General features: G+C 37.9%; 1 protein-coding gene across 1 annotated transcript; it reads right to left on the reverse strand.

Annotated features, from left to right (window-relative positions):
• Positions 1–1,651: 1,651 nt before the first annotated feature.
• On the reverse strand, positions 1,652–4,893 carry LOC122006810 (subtilisin-like protease SBT4.3). Its single transcript, XM_042562447.1, has 10 exons — positions 4,793–4,893; positions 4,627–4,718; positions 4,253–4,490; positions 3,638–4,148; positions 3,300–3,382; positions 2,968–3,174; positions 2,824–2,835; positions 2,648–2,759; positions 2,309–2,522; positions 1,652–2,190 (listed from the first exon to the last, which is right to left on the reverse strand). The coding sequence occupies exons 1-10, from the start codon at positions 4,891–4,893 to the stop codon at positions 1,652–1,654; spliced, it is 2,109 nt and encodes a 702-aa protein (XP_042418381.1).
• Positions 4,894–22,694: the final 17,801 nt, after the last annotated feature.

Raw genomic sequence — 22,694 nt, forward strand, 5'->3', positions numbered from 1 at the left:
TTATATTTAGGTTACAAGAGAAGAATAAACAGAGGAGGCTGTGGCTTGACACTACTCTGAACATGGAGGGAGGAGAATAATAATGGAGATGGGCCAAAATGAGTAATTCGACAAGCAACTTATGACAATTTACTACAATGGAATTTCTTTTCTTTCAAGTGATCTTTGATGAGGTAATGTCATTAATGAGGAAGTGGCTTTTTCTTAAATATCTTTTCTGAGCAATTTTGAGGAAATGATCGCAGGTTTATTAAAGGGAGGCATTTCATTAAAAAAAAAGAGAGAGGCAACTGGTTGTTGTTTCTTTCTCCAAGCTCAAGTTCTGGGTATCTATCACTCAAGTAGTCATGGAAAGTAATTGCACACTAGCCACCATTAGTGTCAAGTGGGAGAAGCTAACATCATGCTTTTGAAGTTTATCTCCAAATAATCTCTCAACTGCTCTACTAGATTAAATACTCCATTGTTGAAATAAATTCTTTGGCTTTACATAAACGTCTTAAGATTGATTTTATTTTAATTGCTATCCATTCCTTGCATCTAAACCCCAGAGACAGTGAAAGAGAAACTTCTTTAGGGGCACGATAACCTGTTGCTGGAATTAATAATAGTCATGTTTGTTTCTTTGTCTTAAATTGCATGGCCTTAATAACCTCTATTTTGTTAAAATTTGTAGGAAATAGAGAGTTCTCTTATGAATATGATGACTTTAAGTGATTGGTAAGGATGGTGGATATATATATATATCTGCTGCTAGTAAATTATATCAGTTTATTTACATCAGAGATCATCTTTTATCTTCTTAATTTCATTAGGACATTTCCAAGATCATCTCCAAACTGACTTTAATGCAACATCATTATATATGTGCATTATATATAAACATAAGAACTTGTTATTTCTAAACTTTAAACAAAGTCAAACATTGGCTCTAAACGAAATACTTGAATAGTCAAAATAATTCAACTGTTTGGACCTTGTGATTAGCTTCTATTGTGGGGCATGGCTTAGCCCATTTACATTCTAACCAAATTGTTTATAGATGTTGCATCTATTGTTAGTTAAGGGTAGAAAAACATTATCTGCGGACTTTTAACAATAGTATTTTTAACAATATATACTTTTAAGGTCACATAGACAACGCGTAAAAAATATTATCTTTCAACTTTTTTTCTTATAGTGCGAGTGCTTTTCTGTTGATAGCATTCGAGTATGATTCAGTTCACCACAAGTAGCTCATGCTTAATTAATTGCTAACATGATCAGCAATGCTCAGCACATCTCCCTATTCGGCAGCCTTCCCCCAACCTACTAGCTCTGCTTTTTAACTAGCAACGCCCAGCTTGCTCGATGGACTTGCCTTCAAGTTTAGCACCTCCCTATCCGGCCTCGCGGCTTAGTAGTTTGGGAGCTCTTTGTCCTGCCTCCCGCTCGACCCACTACTACGCTCAATATTATATTACACTTGCTGATTAGGTGAATTGTGATTTAAATGCATCATAAATATTTTACTTACGACGAGTATTAAATAGAAGTTTGGAGATTGTTATTCAATCATGTGATGAATTAAGTAGAATGGTAATATAATATTTTCTTATGTAAATTGACAAAATATAATTGTAACATAATACATATTTTTCACATTGATAAATCAAGATGAGAAATCGGTGTAGACAACCATCACACTCCTCACCAGATGCTTCCCGTCCGACCAAATGACCGTCGCCGGCGCCGTCGAGTTCCCTGGCAATGGCCCGCCAGAAACCGACACAGTGAACTGTCTCTTCTCATTCAACTCCGAAAACCTCAACTTACTAGGATTCACCACCACATTAAGTCTGCGATCAGCCCGGACCTCGGCCTTGTACTTGCCGCGTCGGGCGCTGCCGACGTTGGTCACTGTTCTCAAGAACTTGGCAGCGAAGGCTTTGCCGGACCGAACATGTAAGGCCATGGATGGGTAATTGAGATCCCTCGCCGTTCCAGTACTGGTACTGGAAGAGCAGGAACTGGAGTCGCCGGTGACGATCCTGATCATGGTTTCGTTGTAGCCCGAGTCGCAGAGCATTTGCACGTAGTCACTGGCACCGGCGTCGTAGACAAGACCTGGGTCGACGGCCTTCGCCGGGTTCAGTTGGCCGGCTCCATACGATAATTGGTCTTGGCCGGCGGAAGGATACATCGGTTTGGCTGTACATATAAATTAAATTAAACATGGACAAAATGAAAAAATTTAGCTGAAAAGAAAACAGAACAAATTAAGGTATGTATATATATATATATATATATATATGACAATTAGAGAGACCTGTCGTCATGAGCGCAGACATGATGGCTGCCGGCGACCAGTTTTGGTGGAAAGACTTGACGTAGGCGGCGACACCGGTTACATGCGGGCAAGCCTTGGAAGTGCCCGAGATTATGTTGTAGTTGACGACCCTTGTGTCGATGGGGAGGTTTGACACCGATGCAACCCGTGACCAGGCGGCCAAAATGTCAATTCCTGGAGCACTTATATCAGGCTGCATGCATGCAAACACAAATTAGTAGTACATTGCCAATTAAGTTGCAATTAATCCATTAAAAATGTGAAGGTAATATAACTGACTGTGATTAATGATGAATCATTAATTAATTAATTACTGACCTTCAAGATGTCAGGGGTGATTAAATTGGGGCCTCTCGATGAGAAGGAAGCGACCAAGGGAGCCTCGGAGTCGAAAACTGCTTCACTTTTTTGGATGTTAGCCACAGGATTTCTGGCCAAGATCATATATATACATGGATTATTATATAGTACAACAATAGTATATATACACGTACCTCGATATTGAACTATGGAAATACAAGCAAAGAAGTTAAGTGCATGCAATACTTCTCAACAAATTAGCTAGCTAGCTAGATGATATTAAAATAATACTAGCTAATAATTATATATTTCCTCAATTATATATAAACAGTACTCACTTTGTGTTGTTTATGTAGTTCAAAAGGTTGAGGCCATCCAATGAGCTGATTACAATGAATGGAATTGGGAATAAGAAGGAAATATTAAGTGAAGAGTCATCTATAGATATCAGTCCTTGAATGCCCTTAGTAAAAGTTTCGTAAGAGAGTAATTTGCAGAGAAGAATCTTTCCTTTCACCACGTTTTTATCTGGCATACTGCAATCCCTGAAACACAGTAATTAAGCAGTAGATAAGTTAATTTGGCAATTGATATATCCTCAGATCAAAATGGTCGCAACGTAACTATATACAAGAAGATAGAGAATATATATAGCATTGTATCTTCGTACCCTGGAGAAGTAGTTGCATTTCCCGGTAAGTAGATCAACGGGTGAAACCTATTTGTTGTCGCAAACGTATTGACAGAAGCTCCCTGCATTTTTTTTCCCTTTCAAAAATTACTTAAAAATATATAATAATTCCTTATTTTCATTCTTTTTAGCAAAACAAAGAGAGAAAGAGAGCATATAGTATAAATAAAAAAAGGAATTAATGGAGTGCAACATTATCTAAAGTAATAAGTATAATACATAAATTATAAGACTAGCAAGTTTAATTTTTGCATATGGTCAAAATTAAATCACATTAATATTATCTCTAAATTGAAATGGACTAATTACTCACTCACCAAAGTGGAAATGTGATCACCGGTGACCACCTTGTCAATGATGTGTCTATCGATGCTGCTTGCCGCCGTCGACACCATCCACGGTGCCACGTTGCAGACCGTGCCATGTTTCGGCCCGTTGTTCCCAGCGGCGGCCGATGTCAAAATTCCATTCGCCATAGCATGGAAGGAGCCGATAGCTATCGAGTCCTGGAAATAATCCAGAGAATTAGAGCCGCCGATTGATAGAGAGATGATGTCGACACCGTCGGAGATTGCATCGTCAAACGCTGCCAAGATGTCTTGATCGGTGCACCCGAACGCCCAGCACACCTTGTACACCGCTAGCCTCGCTGAAGGCACTGCCCCTCGGGCAGTGCCCTTAGCGAGGTCGTAGAGGCTGGCGTGGGAGACGCTCCGGCCGACGGCGGTGGAAGCTGTGTGCGTCCCGTGACCTTTGAAGTCGCGCGGCGATGGTTCGTTCGACGTGTAATCGCCGAAGCTATTGTAGTAGCGTGCCCCGATGATTTTACTTAAGAATTCAATCGATCATATTTAATTAATTAATTAATTTATATTAGTCACAACTTTAAATCGAATCGATGAAATATATAACTGCAAATTTTATATACATACTTGTTGCATGTCATGTTTACGCAAGCACCCTTCCATTTCTTCGGCGGAGGTCCCAATCCCTTATCATTGAAGGACTTGGATTCCGGCCATATTCCAGAATCGAGCATTCCGACGATGATGTCACTTTCCAGTGGAGGATTTCTGTTAACACTCTGTGGGAAGTTGAGGAAATCCCATGATCTCGTTGTGCGAAGCTTCAGGGTTTTACTACGAAACACCGAAACTATTCCATCCCTTTCTGTAATTAATTAATTAATTAAATAATTAATTCGTATGTGTTCAATTGTTGGTATATATTAATTTATAACATATGATCTAAAATTAATTAAAACTATTCCCTCCTCCATTCGATATATAAATATAAATTAATATACCGTTCAACTTGTCGGCCTCATCAATCGAAAGTTTGGCAGCAAATCCGCTGAAACTCTGTTGGTAGCTATACACCAAAGACTCACTAGGTGAACTGCATTTTCATAATTTGTTTTAGTCTCAAAATTTGACAAAATATAATAAACAACATATCAATTTATTAATTACCAGTTCACGAGAATTTCTTTGAGCAAATTAAGATGGAGTTCGTAAGTTGGGTACTGGGATGCGTGTTGAGCTCCCATATACACAATATAAACCTGCGGCATCCATGACATTTATATATGGTGGTGGTACCATTGATCATTCAGTACAGATTAAAACAGTACGTGTTTACAAAGGAAATCTACAAACTATATATATAAATATATATATATATATATATATATATATATATATATTCTTTTCTTTTGAATTACGTACTCTTCTTTCTTCATTTGAATACGCAGCTGATGCAATGAGAAGCACAAAAGATGTGAAAAATGCAAGAGAACTTAGATGCGAATATGGTAGCTGAGGAGTCATTACTCTACCTTTGGATTTCTATGAAATTCGACGTATGATGCATGGAATTTTATAGTGGATGCCAACTAATGGAAAGTTTAAGATCAATGGACAACATGTATTACACCGTGAGTTGTAGCAATATCACGGCTATAATAGAAATAATTAGTGGTAAAATTGTAATGCCAAAAATAAATTTACAGGTAATTTTCTAGACAAATTTAATTTTAAATAATAAAATATTTTAAAATATAAATCAAATAAATAATTTTAATTGATAATTAAATTATTTACTTTATAGGTGAAATAAATTTTAGTTAATATTTTTAATTTTTTATTGATCAAAATAAAGTTTACCGATTGAATTTTGTTAGTAATTTTAATAGCTATAGATGAATTTATAGACCCAAATTTAAACGGTAATATATTCAATTTAATTTATAATTATATTAAAGTTTAATTAACAATCTTTTAAAATATTAGTAAAAAAATTTGATCAATAATTATAATTATTTATTATTGTAATTATATTAAGATAATTTTTAAAGAATTTTTTTATAGGTAAATATGTTTATACCAATAAAAAGATATGTACAATGTTCACTTTGAAATATCCAATCATGCTTGTATCATATCTTATAGAGTGTTAGGTCAGAATAGATATTAAGATTCTATACACATATCTAGATTTTCTACTCTACATTCATTATTTCCCTCTTAGCAATAGGTTGTTTTCTTAATTATTCATCTAAGATGAATTGTCAGATGTCTTGCCCTCATCAAAATTTAGGTGTCTCGTTATAGACTCTAAATATTCTCTCATAGATAGTCATTTCTGTTGGTAATTTGAGAGCATGAAAACTAAAGCGAAGCAAAGCGGTAACCCCTCACAGTGCTTTCCCGAAGAAATCACCGAAGAACCGTTAGAGACGGCGCTGCTGCTGTTGCCGAGAAGATCACCTCACGTACGGAACCTCCTCGAACTCTTTCACGAACCAATTCCCGGCCTCTGGGCGTTCTCCTCTGCTCGCTGATCACCTCCGCTTCACTCGCACACCTCTGATCTCTCTGGATCTGTGCTTAGATGTTGCTTTTATAGGAAGCCTGAGGAAGACGAAGGGGAAAGGACGCTCCTTCGTCTCCTTGCCGTTTGCAGTAAAGGGAGTAACGAAGGGGAACCCTTTGTCTCCAGTAACACCTAACATTTTCCACTCGTCCAAGTCAATCCATATGGTCACATAGACCATGTCAGTTATATAGACTACAAGGTAATCATGTCACAAAGACCAGAGCGAAATTAGTCACAAAGACTAAATAAGTCACGTAGACTTTATGAGGATCAAGTCACGAAGACCAGAGCAAAATTTAGTCACAAAGACCAAATAAGTCACAAGACTTTATGAGGATCAAGTTACGAAGACCAGAGCAAAATTAGTCACAAAGACCAAATAAGAACATTCATTTCATACATTAGAGAAAATGGTTCGTGCGACAGCAAGCACAGTGAGCATTCAATTGCTAAGAAGATTGTCACACCTTATTTAGCTACTCCACAGAACAAATCAGAGACATAAATGTCCATAGAACGAATCATAGATATAAATGGCTTGTCTTTACCCCAGATTAAATTATTTACATCATTATGAACATCTCTAATCCCTCATATTGACCATATGTCAAGAGCATGCTCAACATTTCAATCAAACAAATTATTCACAATTACATTTTATGTACTGAACTAAAAATGTAACAGGTACCAGTGAATAAATGTCACAGATGTAAATCAATCTTAATCTTCCTTTTTAGCTAGAATCTATTCATTCTAATCAGTTGCTTTCCTAGTTATGCTCCATAGACCGAATCATCCATAGTCAATAGGAAACATGCTAAAGTAGTAGACACTGATCAGAACTTCATGTAGACAACTAAATAGTCACTTAGGGAAAAATCGAGATTAACTTATAATCTCAAGGGTCTCAGATAGTAGAGAAGCAGAGATCCATTCTCCTACTACCCTTCTTGTCGCCATAGCACATGTGGTATGAATCATATGCTACGATGTTATTCTCTTTACCAAAAAGAGCGCATGTGTTTTTTTTTTAAAATTTAACATCGTACAAATTTCGATTTAAACATTCCCAATGTCTAATCCTAAATTCAACATATGAATTCTAATCTGGCCTAAAGCAGATTCAGTAAATGGTGGGTGCATTTACTCCAATCATTACACAAATGATCTTATCTTGACACAAATATCAAGGCGACCTTAACTTATGGGTATGTCTCTATTCACAGCTACATAAGCTGTCCCATAAGCAACGGTCTTACCTCTATTTGTACTTAACAAATAGAGATGATTGTCCATATGAGAGGACCAATCTCAATCTGCCAACATGCTTATCGAGACTTTTATTTGAATATAACCAAGACATATACACTGAATAGATCATGACATTTTTCATTTATCAAAATGTCTTTACAATTAGTTACATTCTTCGAAGTTCCAAAGACTTCACATGCCCATGAAATGACTTTTTAGTCAATGGCTTAGTAAAAGGATCAGCAAGCATATTCCTTGTAGGGATGTACTCAAGAATAACCTTTTTCTTGTCAACAATATCCCTTACACAATTATACTGAATTTCTATATGCTTGTATTTGCTGTGATATTTGGGATTCTTGAAAAAATCTATTGCAGCTTGACTGTCACAGTACACTGTAACAGGACTCCCAATATCCTCAGCAATTTTCAAATGCTTCAGGAACCTTCTTAGCCAGACAACCTCTTGTACAGCCGCTGCACAAGCCACATACTCAGCTTCCATTGTCGACAAGGCTACACAAGCCTGTTTCTTGTTGTTCCATGAGATGGCGCCATCATTCAGCAATAAGACATAGACATATGTGGATTTTCTGTCATCAAGGTCCCTTGCCCAATCTGCATCTGAGTAGCCACTTAGGCTCATATTTGATCCTTGGAAACAGAGGCAATAATCAGTTGTTCCTTTGAGATATCTGAATATCCTCTTCACCACTTTCCAGTGTCTTGATCCTGGGTTTGACTAGAAACGACTAACTAAGCCAACAACATAGCTTATATCGGGACGAGTACACAACATAGTGTACATCAAACTACCAATAGCACTGGCATATGGTTTTTCCTTCATTTCGACTATTTCTCAGGAGTCTTGGGATACATACTTTTGCTCAAGAGAGTACCTTTCGCTATAGGCGTCTGTTCAACGTTGCAATTTGACATATGAAGTGTTGCAGCATCTTAGTGATATAAGCTTCTTGAGACAAACCCAAAAGTCTCTTTGATCGGTCTCTAATGATCTTCACTACTAAGATGTACTCTGCTTCTCCCATATCTATTATGTCAAATTATGATGAAAGCCAGGATTTGACTTCTATCACACACTTTATGTCACTTCCAACTATTAGCATATCATCAACATATAATGACAAAATGACAAACTTTCCTTTTTCCTTTCTTAGGTAAACACAATGATCCCCATTGACCATTTCGAAACCATAAGACAATATTACTTCATTAAATCTTATGTTCCATTGTCTTGACGCTTGCTTTAGCCCATATATAGACTTCCGAAGTCTAGATACTCTTTTCTCTTGGCCTTCAGCAACATAACCTTCTGGTTGTACCATATAGATTTCTTCGTCAAGATTACCATTAAGGAAAGCTGTTTTTACATCCATCTGATGTAATTCCATGTCATATTGTGCTACTCTAGCTAGGATGACACGTATTGACACAAACTTCACAACTGGGAAGAATGTCTCTTCAAAGTCAATACCCTCTATTTGGGTATATTCTTTTGCAACTAATCGAGCTTTGTATCGATTAATGATCCCATCTGCTTTCCTTTTTATTTTGAGAATCCACTTATTCCCAATAGCCCTTCGGCCTGGAAGAAGATCGACAAAATCTCAAACTTGATTCTTTCTCATTGACTCCATTGTAGGTGCAGCGGAGGCCGGCAAGAGGGGGTGAATTGCTTCTGAAAAATTAAAACTATACCCTCCTCGTACTTTCAACTCAAGTAGTGCAATAGTAAATAAAATAATAAAGCAATAAAGAAACAAGAAGACAGAAATTTAACTTGGTTAGAACCAAGAGGGTTGTTAATCCAGGGCAATAAGAAAAGCGCAGTAGAAGATCTCCTTTGCTGAAGGCGGAGAAGCCTTTTACACACTAACGACTCAGAACTATTGCTAGGAAGTTGTTATAGAGTTGAATACTCAATTGCTATTGAATTCCTAGTTCCAGGGGCTTTTAAATAGCCTCTGGAAATTTGATCTCAAGGGTCTAGGGCGCCTCCAACAGGGGTCCAAGGCGCCTCCATTGAGTGGGTGGATAAAACTTTATCCAAAAGCTCAACGTTCAATTCTGTCGGGTCCAAGGCGCCTTCAACAGGGGTTGATGGCACCCTCAAGCTGGGGGCGCCTCCAAGCCTGATGGAGGCGCCTCTAAGCTGGCTGGCAGATTTTCCAGCTTGTTTGCTTCTTTGCTTCGTCTTCCGAAGTCCCGTTCTTTTGGGTGATTCTGGCCAACCGAAATAGGGCTCACCCGAACCCAATTTCCGGCCTTCTCCTCCAGCAGGCTTCCGTCCGGCTTCTCGTCCCTCGAACACCGCGCACGTTCTTCTCGTCCACTGGAGTACTCTTCCGCAGCTCTCTCGTCCTTCGGACGCACCGAGCCCATAGGCTCCCTTCCCGTGTCGTCCTTCTCGCTAGCTGCGTCTTCCGCTCGACTTCCTGCGCTCCTAAGCTCCTGCACACTCAGACACAGGGATCAAACACAAAGCAGGACCTAACCAACTTTGTTGATCACTTCAAAACACCCACGGGGACCAACAATCTCCCCCTTTTTGATGTGCATCAACCCAAGTTCAGGTTAGGGTACAAATAGACAGAAGAGTAATTTTAAAAGAAAATTACTAAACTAACATATTAAGCATTTAGTTTGCAATAAATAAAATTACAACTACTAAGTTAAGAGTTAACCAGAATTTTTCAAAAATATTGTTAATTTAAAAAGTTAAAAAGTTATCTCCCCCTGAACTTATACTTCTCTCTCCCCCTTTGATCACAGCAAAAACGGGGTAATAAGAAAAAAATGAATTATTTAGAATTTTTTAAAGTAATTTTTGAAGTTAAAATTATTTTTTAGAATTTTAAAAAATTTCAAAAAAAAATTTAAAGAATTTCTAAGCATTAATTAACTAATGCTTTTATCAGAAAATTAATTAAACATTTTTATTTCAATATTTCGATTTTCAGGTCGTGGCAAGGCACTAGGCTTTCTTGGTTAGTGGAGCAATAACCACTTCCTTAGACAAAGCTTCCATAAAGAAATTCAAAGTTTAATTTTCTCACTGTCAGCTTTTAATTAAATAAATTAATTTAGCACAGATTTTGGAACCCAATAGAGGTTCATTCCTACAGGATTATTCAAAAATTTAGGGGGTACATATTTCTTGGGCACTCTTCTAAGTTGACCCTGATGGTTTCTAATATATCAATTCAATTTTCCATAAATTCTAACTTTTGATTTTTGGAAATCTATTTAAGCTTGCATCATTTTTTAAATTCTTAATTTCTAATTTTAGATTATCATTTTCTGATTTTAGATTATCGTACATCTCAATTGGACATGCTTTTGCTAATTTCAATTTCAATTCAGTATTTTCTTTTTCTAATTTGAATAAGTCTTTAAAAAGAGACTTAATAAAGTGAAAAGACTGAGTCGGGGTTAGATTGCGTACCTTACTTACCTGACTTGGCGATGCTCCCCCTTTACTGCAGCTTTCTTCTTATGATGTTCCTCCCCCTTCATCTATGCTCATCTCGGAGCTTGAGTCATCTTCGAGAAGATGGTTAGCCATCATCGCTAACTCGGAGAAGGCTTCGACGTCCGATTCGGAAGAAGACGAATCTGACCAAGTGACCTTCAGATTCTTGTGCTTAGATGATTCTGGTTTCTTGTACTTTGTCTTTTCCTTCTCTTTCCCCTTTTTCTTCAAGTCCGGGCAGTCATCTTTGATGTGCCCTTCTTCATTGCAGTTGTAGCAACGAACCGTCCTTTTTCTTTGCTGATGCCTCTTTGTTTGCGATCTAAATTTATTAGATTTAAAAAATTTATTGAAGCGTCTTACCAGTAGTGCCGCTTCGGATTCGTCGACCGAGGCTTCAGAGTCAGAACCGTTTATTCTTGCCTTTAAGGCAATGTTCTGACTAGTTTTCTCTACTCCATTAGGCTCTGCAACTCAAGATTCGTGAAGCTCAAATGTAGAAAACAATTGTTCTAGAGTACTTACCTCGAAGTCCTTAGAGATATAGTATGCATCTACTAAGGAGGCCCACTCTGGAGTTCTAGGGAAAGCATTGAGCGCGTACCGGATCGAGTCCCGGTTATTTACTTCTTTTCCAAGGTTGCTTAATTGCGTGATCAGCTCTTTAATCCTCGCTTGGAGTTGCGCTACCTTCTCACCTTGGTTCATCCGGAGGTTCGTCAACTGGGTCCAGAGGATGTCGCGCCTCGCTAGCTTCGCTTCGAAGGTACCTTCGTGAAGCTCCAGGAATTTTTCCCAGAGATCTTTTGCGGATTCGTAGCTTCCAATCCGATTTACCTCCTGAGGTGGCAGAACGCTAAGCAGGTGGAACTCAGCCTTTCAGTTGGCGACAAAATCGGCTTGTTCCTTCTTGCTCCACGTGTTTTCTTCTTTATCTTTCGGCGCTACATATCCATATTTCATTATTAAAAGTATATCAAATTCAGTTTTAAAAAATACCTCCATTTTTCGCTTCTATGTAGCGAAATCTCCGTCGAACTTTGGAGGATGAATATTCGCTCCGGCCATCGTCTTGATCGTTGTGCTTCAGTCAGCGGTTAGTCCTTCTGAGGCGGTCTGGCTCTGATACCTAGTGTAGGTACAACGGAGGCCGGCAAGAGGGGGGTGAATTACTTCTGAAAAGTTAAAACTATACCCTCCTCGTACTTTCAACTCAAGTAGTGCAATAGAAAATAAAATAATAAAGCAATAAAGAAATAAGAAGACATGAATTTAACCTGGTTACAACCAAGAGGGTTATTAATCCAGGGCAGTAAGAAAAGCGCAGTAAAATATCTCCTTTGCTGAATGCGGAGAATCCTTTTATACACTAACAGCTCAGAACTATTGCTAGGAAGTTGTTACAGAGTTGAATACTCAATTACTATTGAATTCCTAGTTCCAGGGACCTTTAAATAGCCTCTGGAAATCTGATCTCGAGGGTCCAAGGCACCTCCAACAGGGGTCCAAGGCGCCTCCATCGAGTTGGTGGATAAAACTTTATCAAAAAGCTCAACGTTAAATTATGCCGGGTCTGAGGCGCCTTCAACAGGGGTTAAAGGCACCCTCAAGCTGGAGGCGCCTCTAAGCCTGATGGAGGCGCCTCCAAGCTGGCTGGCAGATTTTCCAACATACTTCTTTGCTTCGTCCTTCGAAGTCTCGCTCTTTTGGGTGATTCCGGTCAACTGAAATAGGGTTCACCTGAACCCAATTTCCGGCCTTCTCCTCGAGCAAGCTTCCTTCCGGCTTCTTGTCCCTCGAACGCCACGCACGTTCTTCTCGTCCACCGGAGTACTCTTCCGCAGCTCTCTCGTCCTTCGGACGCACCGAGCCCGTAGGCTCCCTTCCCGTGCCATCCTTCTCACTAGCTGCGTCTTCCGCTCGACTTCCTGCGCTCCTAAGCTCTTGCACAGTCAGACACAGGGATCAAACACAAAGCAGGATCTAACCAACTTGGTTGATCACATCGAAACACCCACGGAGACCAACATCCATTTCTTCATCCATTGTAACTTTCCATTCTTTTCTAACTGAGCTTCTCAAAGCTTCCTCAACTGTTCGAGGTTCCTCATCATCAACTGGGAGAACCATCAATGCCTCATTCTTAATATCAAACCTTCTCCGAGGAATAATCTGACGACTACTTCTTCGAAGGTTAGACTGTTGAGAAACTGACTCATTCAGTGACAAATTACTCCCACTCGGTTGACTAGATTCAGGCATCTCCTGATCTGTTGATAAAGGAACATTTTCCTCCTCCTCTATCTCATATAGAGGAATTGTCTTATCAACTTCACCTCGTGTTGAGAACTCAATTTCTAGAAAGTAGCATCTTTTGACTCTATCTCATAGATGGTTCCATCTTGTTGCTCACCAATAAAAACATAACCCTTAGAAGTTTCAGAATACCTTATTAAGATATACATCTTACCTCTGGGTCTTAATTTTCCATGTTCGTGAGTCTTATTATGAACATAGGCAGCTGACCCCCAAGGTCTCAGATTACTCAAATCCGACTTTCTATCTATCCAACGTTCATGTGGGATAGATGGAACTGACTTTGAAGGCACTTTATCAAGTATATAGGCCATAACTAATAATGCATCTCCCCAATAGGAGATTGACAAATTAGCCTGCGCCATCATATACCTAACGAGTTCAAGAAGAGTCGTATTTCTTCTTTTAGCAACCCCATTTTGCTGTGGAGTTCCAAGGATAGTCAGCTGTCTAATGATCCCTTTCTCATTACACATTGTCTTGAATTGATCAGACAAATATTCTCCTTCATGGTCAGTGCACAAAGTTTTAACCTTACCTTCCAATTGATTCTCAACTTCGTTCAAGTAACGAATAAAGCAATCCAATGCTTCAGATTTGTGAGAAATCAAATACACATGACCAAAACGTGTAAAGTCATCAATAAATGTAATGAAATAAGAACTCCCATTTCTAGGATTCATATTCATTGGATCACAAATATCCGAATGAATTAATTGCAATGGTGATTCAGCCCTAATAGCCTTACCAAATGGTTTTCTAGTCGTCTTTCCCGCAAGACAATGCTCACATATAGACAAGTTAATCTTAGCATGAGTGTCTAATAGACCCTCCTTAGCTAATCTATTCATTCGTTTTTGTCCTATATGTCCCAATCTAACATGGCAAATTTCATCATTTATATCAGCATTACTAGTAAGAGCAATGTTTGAAAAACAACCATCATTATTATTTGGTTCTATATCAAGAACCATAAAACCATTTATTACAAAACCATGCCCAATTAACACAGAGTGAATTCGAAGTTCCACACAACGACTATAAAAATTTACATTGTAACCTAAATCAAGAAGACAAATAACGGAAACTAGATTCCGTTGAATCTCAAGAGCGTACATGACATCATGTAGAAACAAGATGCCTCCACCACGTAGGTTGAGCTTGCAAGTATCAATTCCTTTGACTTCAATTCTTGCATTGTTTCCTACATATATCCATTTATTGCCAGCTGATACCCGACGATACTCCACATATGTAGCTCGATCACGAGCTGCGTGGTTCGTTGCTCCTGAATCTACAATCCACAAAGGATACGAATCAGCTAATAACACTGTACTTGCAACATATTGCTCATGGAAAGAAGACAAAAATGGATATACCATTTTAGGCTCAGCACACTCCCGAGCAAAATGACCCTTCTTGCCACAGTTGAAGCAGGTCAACTTGCTCCTAGGTTTTTGTCCATTTTTCTTTCCTTTCTTCTTGATTTGGTTTTTTGCAGCAACAACATTAACCTCCTTTCCTTTTCCCTTTCCTTTCTTAAACCATTTGTTCTTATTCTTGGAACCAGAACCTTCAGCTACAAAAGCTTGACCAGAAATCCTTGCGGATTCAATCCTCTCCGCCTCAAGTTCCACATGGTGTGAGACATCAGTGAAAGTCTTGATACTCTCACTATGAGTCAGATTCTGTTTCATCGTTTCCCAAGAATCAGGAAGAGAATGGATAACTGCCTGAACCTGTTGTTCATCGGTTAACACATAACTAGCAGTCTTAAGCTCTTGAATCATGTTACCCATCTCCTTGAGATGTTGGGTCATGGTAACATTCGAGCGCTTTTTACAACTATCAAAATTGATAGTTAACTGACGGAGCTTACTCAGACTGACTCCACTGTACTTCTCTCTAAGGGCTACCCAGACAACACGAGCCGATGGTAATGGCTCATATTCAAATACCAGGTCATCCACCATTGAACTAATCAATATACCTTTAGCAATGGAGTCTTTCCTTTTCCATGTCTTATAGGCATCAAGGTCACGTCTATGCTGTGCTGTAGAACCATCAACCGGTTCCTCAAAAAATTGATTTACAGCCTCTAGAACTTCTTGTTCCTCAAGAACGTATTGTATCTTGAGGTGTCAGATTTTGTAGTTATTCTCATACAATTTCTCACCCTTATTGAGTTCAGTTATAATGTTTTTAGTTGTCATGATCTACATAAATAAACACATTATTTATTATTTCAGTGTAATTCATATATGTGTAATTAACTATTGACTCAGTGTAAATTAGAGTTAGTTTACAAAATCAAGTGATAACATTGTTTCCACTCATCATTTGTATGTTCTAATCTAATCAACATTGATCAATCAGATTACATATATCCCATCTAATGAATGAATCATTATTAAAATGAACTAATCATTTTTCATATGAACTAATCATATGGATTTATAAACGAATCATTTTCACATGAACTAATCATGTCATGAAATGAACTAATCATTTCCAAGTTTATTAACATATAACATTACTTTTTATTTATCATAACTCTGTTCATATATAACGACAGAAATTATTACATGACTCAAATACTAGATAAGCTAACACTATTCGTACATAACGATAGTAAACAGAACACTAACAAACTAGATAAGCTAGCACTACTCCCACTAGGACAAACACTAGTGTAGCAGCCGACACTATCCCTTTTAACTTGGACTCATTTAGGATAATTTCAGATGGGGCAACTTCAGGATTCTCCATCAGATTCATTTCTGAATCTTCCTTGAGCATTTCATGATCCTCTTCAGACTATTCAGGCTCTTCTTCACCCATATGGTGAAGTAGTTTTTCAAATAGTACTGAATATGTGACTCGTCCTTCATAACACCCCCATACATAGTCTACTATTATCCCAGGATACTCTGACAATGAATGCATCAATGCCCAGATCCAGTAACTGTCCAGGATTGGAAACTCTTTTTGCTCAAGTTTCCAAAATAGTCTATCCAGCCGTCTAACATGTCTGTCGACTTCATAAGCAGAATTATACTCCATCTCCTGAATCTCCTCTCGGAGCTGGTTTCGCCGCACTTTGCGACGAGTCAATGTGGTAATCGTCCGTGCCATTTAAAAAATTGAATTTAAATAAGTCAGTACAAAACCGACTAACCAGTACAAAACCAGTTTAATTGAATTTGTACAGGCATACCATCATTATAAATCAAGAAAAATAAATCTTCTCGATTTTCAAGAATTTAAGTCGATTAACCCATTAGACCGGTCAATCAGGAGTCGAGATATTAAACTTACTCTATTATCCTCATTATAACTAATCTAATTGGACCTATGTTCTGTTATTGTTTAAGCTCATTTGAGTCAATCTCAGACTTATTGATCAAACTTAGGTTCGTTTGATTCATTTAATGCCCATTGGCTTAAGTCTGACCCATTAGAACAAATCTAATCTTTTTGATCAAATCTGACACAACAGAACTAATCCGATCATGTTCGATCAACCCAACTTTTGTAATCAAGATTACCCCAATTAATTCAATAATAAACCGAGCTGGTTAAACTAACAAATAATTTTAACCAGTTTTAGGTATCATTGAATCAAACTGGTCTGCTTAAATCATCTAATAATTTAAACCAGACCTGGGTTTGATTGATCAAGTTGGTAGGGTTCTATTTTATAAATTGAACCATAAATTAATTAAATATTTATTTATTTTAATTAATTAAATACATATAGGTATGTATTATTAATTAGTAAATAAATATTTAATTAAATATTAACTACTGTGCATGCTCGTGAAGAAGCAAAGAAAAAACATGCATGCACTCTTTAGTTTTTATACACGTTTTTCTTTAATTCTTTACTATGCTTCGTCAAATGAGCACTGTTCATTCCATTTTTTTTCTTTTCTAATCGATTCATGAATCGATTCAACACATGAGTGAGGCACTGTGCCGTCAATTGAATCGATTCAATTCCTTATTCAATCGATTCAAATATTTGAATCGATTGAACAATTGATTAAAATAAAAAAAACACACACTATTCATCTTCTTCGCGACAAAAAAAAACAGCGAGCTATTCTCAAGCCGATTTTTCATGCTTTCAAAACCATGATTTCGTGCTCTGATACTATTGTTGGTAATTTGAGAGCATGAAAACTAAAGAGAAGCAAAGCGGTAACCACTCACAGTGCTTTCCCGAAGAAATCACCGAAGAACAGCCGGAGACGTCGCTGTTGCTATCGCCGAGAAGATCACCTCACGGAACCTCCTCGAACTCTTTCACGAACCAAATCCTAGCCTCTGGGCGTTCTCCTCTGCTCGATGATCACCTCCGCTTCACTCGCACACCTCTGATCTCTCTGGATCTGTGCTTGGACACTGCTTTTATAGGAAGCCTGAGGAAGACGAAGGGGAAAGGATGCCCCTTCGTCTCCTTGGCGTTTGCAGCAAAGGGAGTAACGAAGGGGAACCCTTCGTCTCCAGTAACGCCTAACAATTTCCTATTACATGTGTAGTCAACTTCTAACCTTCCTTCATAGCAATCCTATGATGGGGCATCTAAGGAACAGATGCTCCTGTGTCGCCTCCGTATTGACACAAAAAGTACAAATGTTATCCTCTACAAATGATAAATGTTCTTTGGCGTTCAATCGATAATTAGAGCCAAAATGTGAAGGCATTAATCACTAGACTGGACATATAACCTCTACACAGTGGTCGCCCATGATTGATTAGTCCCTATCCTCTTGAATACTAATGCTCTTGACAAGTATTCATGTCCATGATGAAATTTGATTTTATAACTCTTGACAAATATGATGAAGAGGCCAACAATTTTTAAAAGATATTCCTAGGTGGTTAAAACTTGAATCGGCAATAATATATACACTAAGATAGTCAATCGGCTATTGGCTGAGCACAAAGCCATTTGTATAATAGTAAGTCTAGACATATGCATCATATCCACAAAACCATTATGCAACTAACTACTCGCAACAGGTGTTATCACTGTTTACCATGTAAAGTCCAAGGATAACCTATTGAATCCGCTAACTAAAGAGTTAAATAGAGAGTTAATTTTAAGTTCATCGAGAGAAATAAGTTTGATGCCTATGGAAAATATTGGTACAAAAGAAACTCAACCTATGCAGATTGGAAATCCCAAGAACAAGATTCGATGAAACAAATTAATTGCACGACTATGTAGATCACTATGGGGGAACTACCCAATGGACTAGTAAAGGATAGAAGTTAATTGTAACGACCACCCTTCTTACTACTACTACTCTTTAAGGATGACCGTTACTTAACTACAAACTCTACTTAACCGGTATGATTAAAAATCACATGGAAACCCTACCGAAAAATTTTGGCAAAATCTCCCCTGTACCGGTGACCTTAAATTGACATACATAATATAATATACACAGCCACAGGCGGCTGGAACACATATCAAACTCACAAAAGGAATAACATCACCACACAGTTTAATGAAATCAAATCATGCAAGTAATGAATAGCGGAAACAAAATAAACATACAATTAACTAACAGCGGAAGACTAAATGACTCATCTAATACATTCTTAATAAATGACAATCTTAATAAATTCTTAAACTAAGTCCCAAGGCTTCCATAGTCCTGGCATCACACACCATCCGCGCCACCTTGTCGCCTTCCTTTCTATATCTTTTCCTTTCCTGTATCTGCAGTAAGAGGAAGTGTAGTCTATAAGCAAAATTTGCTTAGTAAGCGCTATCTAACTCACAAAATCACGAATGTGCATGTATACGAAAAAAACTAAAAATTATATGCTCTAAAAAGAAATAAAGCATAAACATAACTGCTCATGTCAAACTAATAGCAAAGAAAAGCTAAGAAATCTACTCATGTAATTCTACTCGCTAATCATGCTACTCATCTAATAGGTAAACATGAAAACTACTCATCCACTAGATAAACATGGTAGAATAAAGAACTAAACTTACTGAATTCTAAACACCTTCTGAATCTTATTCCACTTGTTTAAAGACTTATTCTTTAATACTTTATACTTATGTAAAACTTTCAAAAACTTATACTTATAATACTTCAAAATAATAATCAACTTCTTCTTGGGCCCGGCAACTGTGCTTTTACTTTGCGCGCATCCCTAATTTGACCCTATGGTAGCTAGTCCCGAATCTAGTAGGGTACTACTAAGTTATCTAAACCTAGGGACAACTATGGGAGCCCAGCCCAAGGACAGAGAGTCCAGCACAGTGCCACTGATAAAAGTAAAATACTTGTTATCTTTTAATACTTCTATATAATACCTCGACATTTTCTTTAGCACCTTGTGTGCCAAAATCCCTAAAGTCTTGACTTTGGGATCTACTTAAGGCCTTTGCCTTTTTCTTTCTTTTCTTTATCTTTCTTATACTTGTTAATACTTCTAAAAGAATACTTCTTTAAAAGAAACTGAAATGTTTAAGCAAAATCTAACTTTGAAACGCTTAACCCAAAAATCTGCCTACTATGCTAATAAAATTCTGCATATTAAAATCTGCATACTATACTTATAAAAAATCTGCATGCTATGCTTATAAAAATCTGCACATGTTCATGTTATTTACTAAATCTAAATAGCAAAGGAACTGAATGAATATATAAATGCACACTTGAATGAATCTGTTCATGCCTACTTCTACTTGAATGAATATAAATGCTCACTTGAATAAATCTGCTCATGTTATTCCAATAGCAAAGGAACTAGATGCTAAAAGGGGACTAAAATTCTGTTAGTCAAATTCTCGCATGAACAAGAAGAGAAATGCATACTCGTTACCAATAAAACATGCATTGAGTTTGTAGCATGCAAAAGCATAGAACCAAAACTAACATAACCTACTAACTTATCTCTTAAACATGGTTAGGTTTGCCATTCCTAAACATTATTGTATGAACTGAATATTATATAAATTAGTTTAGAACATGCACGATTTATATAGAACCAAAACATGATATCATGATAAGAAATCAATCTAACCTTACAAGCTGTAGGATTACCAATTTAAACTTACTGAAAGCTTAAGACATAAACCTTGAGTTACTTCAAGAACATCACAGAATAAAATCAAATCTGATATCTAGCAACAGGATATTAATTCTTGCTACAACAGAACTTAAAAGGAAGGAAGCCAAGAACATATACTACTAAACTTCAATAGAACAGAACCCTAACTAGAAAGGGAACAACATGGCAGTGAAATAAAACGCCAATGTTACAAAGCTTATCAGCAGTAATTCACAAAATCTACAACATAATTGAAACCTGCTGGAATTTTACCCCTATAAGGCTTATTTCATCTCCAATTCTTAGCACAACAAAACTATAACCTGTTGAGATTAAAGTTCCATGTAAACATGTTCATAACCGAACCCTTCATAAGGCAAAAGAAAAACCTTAGGGCAAAACATGCTGCGGCAGAAATTCAAGCAGAAAGAATTTCCTTGAACTCTTCTTAAACCCCTAATCAAACACGAAACCGAAAGAAGGAATTCACGGCAGCAAACATGCATTCCCAATCTTCACGGAAAATTCAAAAACAAGAAGGAATACGAATCCGGAACTATCCTACTGCAGGTGAGTAGCAACTTACATCGGATTCTTGGTCTTACAGCCGAAAGAGAGCCTTCTAGGGCTCGGAGAAGTGAAGATCTCGGCGGCTTCTTGGTGTTCCCGAGCTCCCCTCGTCGAGGTGGTTCACACACGGGTGGAGACCGGCCGGAAAACCCTTCGCCGGCGCTGGAGATCGAGCCCTAACGCCTTCTTCTTCGTTTCCGCCGTGAGAGAAGAACGGCGTCGCGCTGCGAGAAGGAGGAGGAAAAGGTTTCGGGTCGGGAGAAATTTAGGGCTCGGGATTTTACCTCATCAACTTATCCCTCTTTATAATCTCCATATTCTGTTAACTTGTTAAATAAATTTTCTTACCTTTTCAAAACAGAACCATCCGCTGGAACAGTTGGTCAGCCAGGTTTTGACCAAATCACAGGTCTGGGTTTCGAATCCCTCAGCCGTGCACCTTTTTCCCAATTTATTTTAAATGTTCCAACTTCTGCTTAAATGGAATTCTTCTCCTTCCTTAATAAGAAACGATCGCTGGATCAGTTGGTTGGCCGCGTTCGGCTTAAGGCGCAGCTCGTGGGTTCGAATCCCGGTTGCAACTTATTTTCTTCCTATTATTTCTCGCTATTAACTTCTGTTACTTAAATAAAATTATTCCTTATTTAGATTAAATAATAACTGCTAGCCCAGTTGGTTAGTTGGATTTTGCTCAGGTCAGGGGTTGCCGGTTCAAGCCTCAGCTTGGACACTTTTTGTCGAAACTTCTTTTGTTTAGTAAAAATACCAAACGATCTCCAAAAATTGCATAAAAATATTCTATAAATTCCTAAAAATCTCTAGAAATTTTCCAAAACATTTCTAGATTTTAATAAGGTCCTTTAGGACTCCAAATCATGAAATTTGGGGTGTTACATTAATCACATGACATTTAATAATCCAGCAATGTAATGTAGATTACTCTTGATAGATCACTTATGTGAAAAAGAAGTACGGTCACTTCGAAAAGAATTCAAATGACACAATTCTTAGAACTTCTCATAGAACTAGGAATGTTTATGGTCAAGAACAAATACATTCATGAGAACTGAGTTATATTAGAGAGAGTCATAGGTGAGATATGCAAACACTTACACAAATTGTAAAACAGTTCTAGGACATCGTTGTTGGTTGGTCCTAGGAAGATCGTACCGGTTCCACTGTACAAAAATTTCGTACAAGTGTTGAACCTTTCCTAAACAACCAATTGCGTTCTTTATAAATTAAATTAGGTCCATTTGGGATCCCTAAACAGAGACCTTGACTAGTTCCTGGTCCTGGGAGAACAGGAACTAATTACTCTATTTATTATATTTATGCTAACACTTATCTTACAGGGTTTTTTGACTAACACATTTGCTGCAGGACAAGAAAGCAAGCAAAGAAGCAAAGCTGCCTTCAAATGAACAGTACCCAAGGCGTCTTCCATGGCTATGGAAGGCGCCTCAGTACTATTCATAGAAGGTGCCTTCTATGACTATGGAAGGCGCCTCGGTACTGTTCATAAAAGGCGGCTTCCATGGCTATGGAAGACGCCCTCCGCAGAATGATTTTTGGAATCGGTCGTAGATAAGTGCTGGTTTTCTTGGGATAGTTTTTGCCTTATTGGAGGCGCCTTCCATGCTATGGAAGGTGCCCTCCAAGCCCTTTATAAGGCAGTCTCGAGTAGACACTTCAACAACAACTACATACGAGCTACTGTGTGCACATTTGAACCTCCGACTACTCTCGATTCCTACTGCAACTCTATTGCGAAACTGCTGAGC

This window comes from Zingiber officinale, chromosome 1A (genome assembly GCF_018446385.1).
Source record: "Zingiber officinale cultivar Zhangliang chromosome 1A, Zo_v1.1, whole genome shotgun sequence".
NCBI classification, from domain to species: Eukaryota; Viridiplantae; Streptophyta; class Magnoliopsida; order Zingiberales; family Zingiberaceae; genus Zingiber; species Zingiber officinale.

Bases quoted from the DNA above. Each gene is read 5' to 3' on its own strand.
- LOC122006810 (XM_042562447.1), bottom strand. From the start codon at position 4,893: ATGCCGCAGGTTTATATTGTGTATATGGGAGCTCAACACGCATCCCAG. The intron at 4,719-4,792 runs GTAATTAATAAA...ATGAAAATGCAG, and splicing joins AAAGAAATTCTCGTGAACTG to TTCACCTAGTGAGTCTTTGG. The intron at 4,149-4,252 runs GTATGTATATAA...TGAATTCTTAAG, and splicing joins GTAAACATGACATGCAACAA to TAAAATCATCGGGGCACGCT.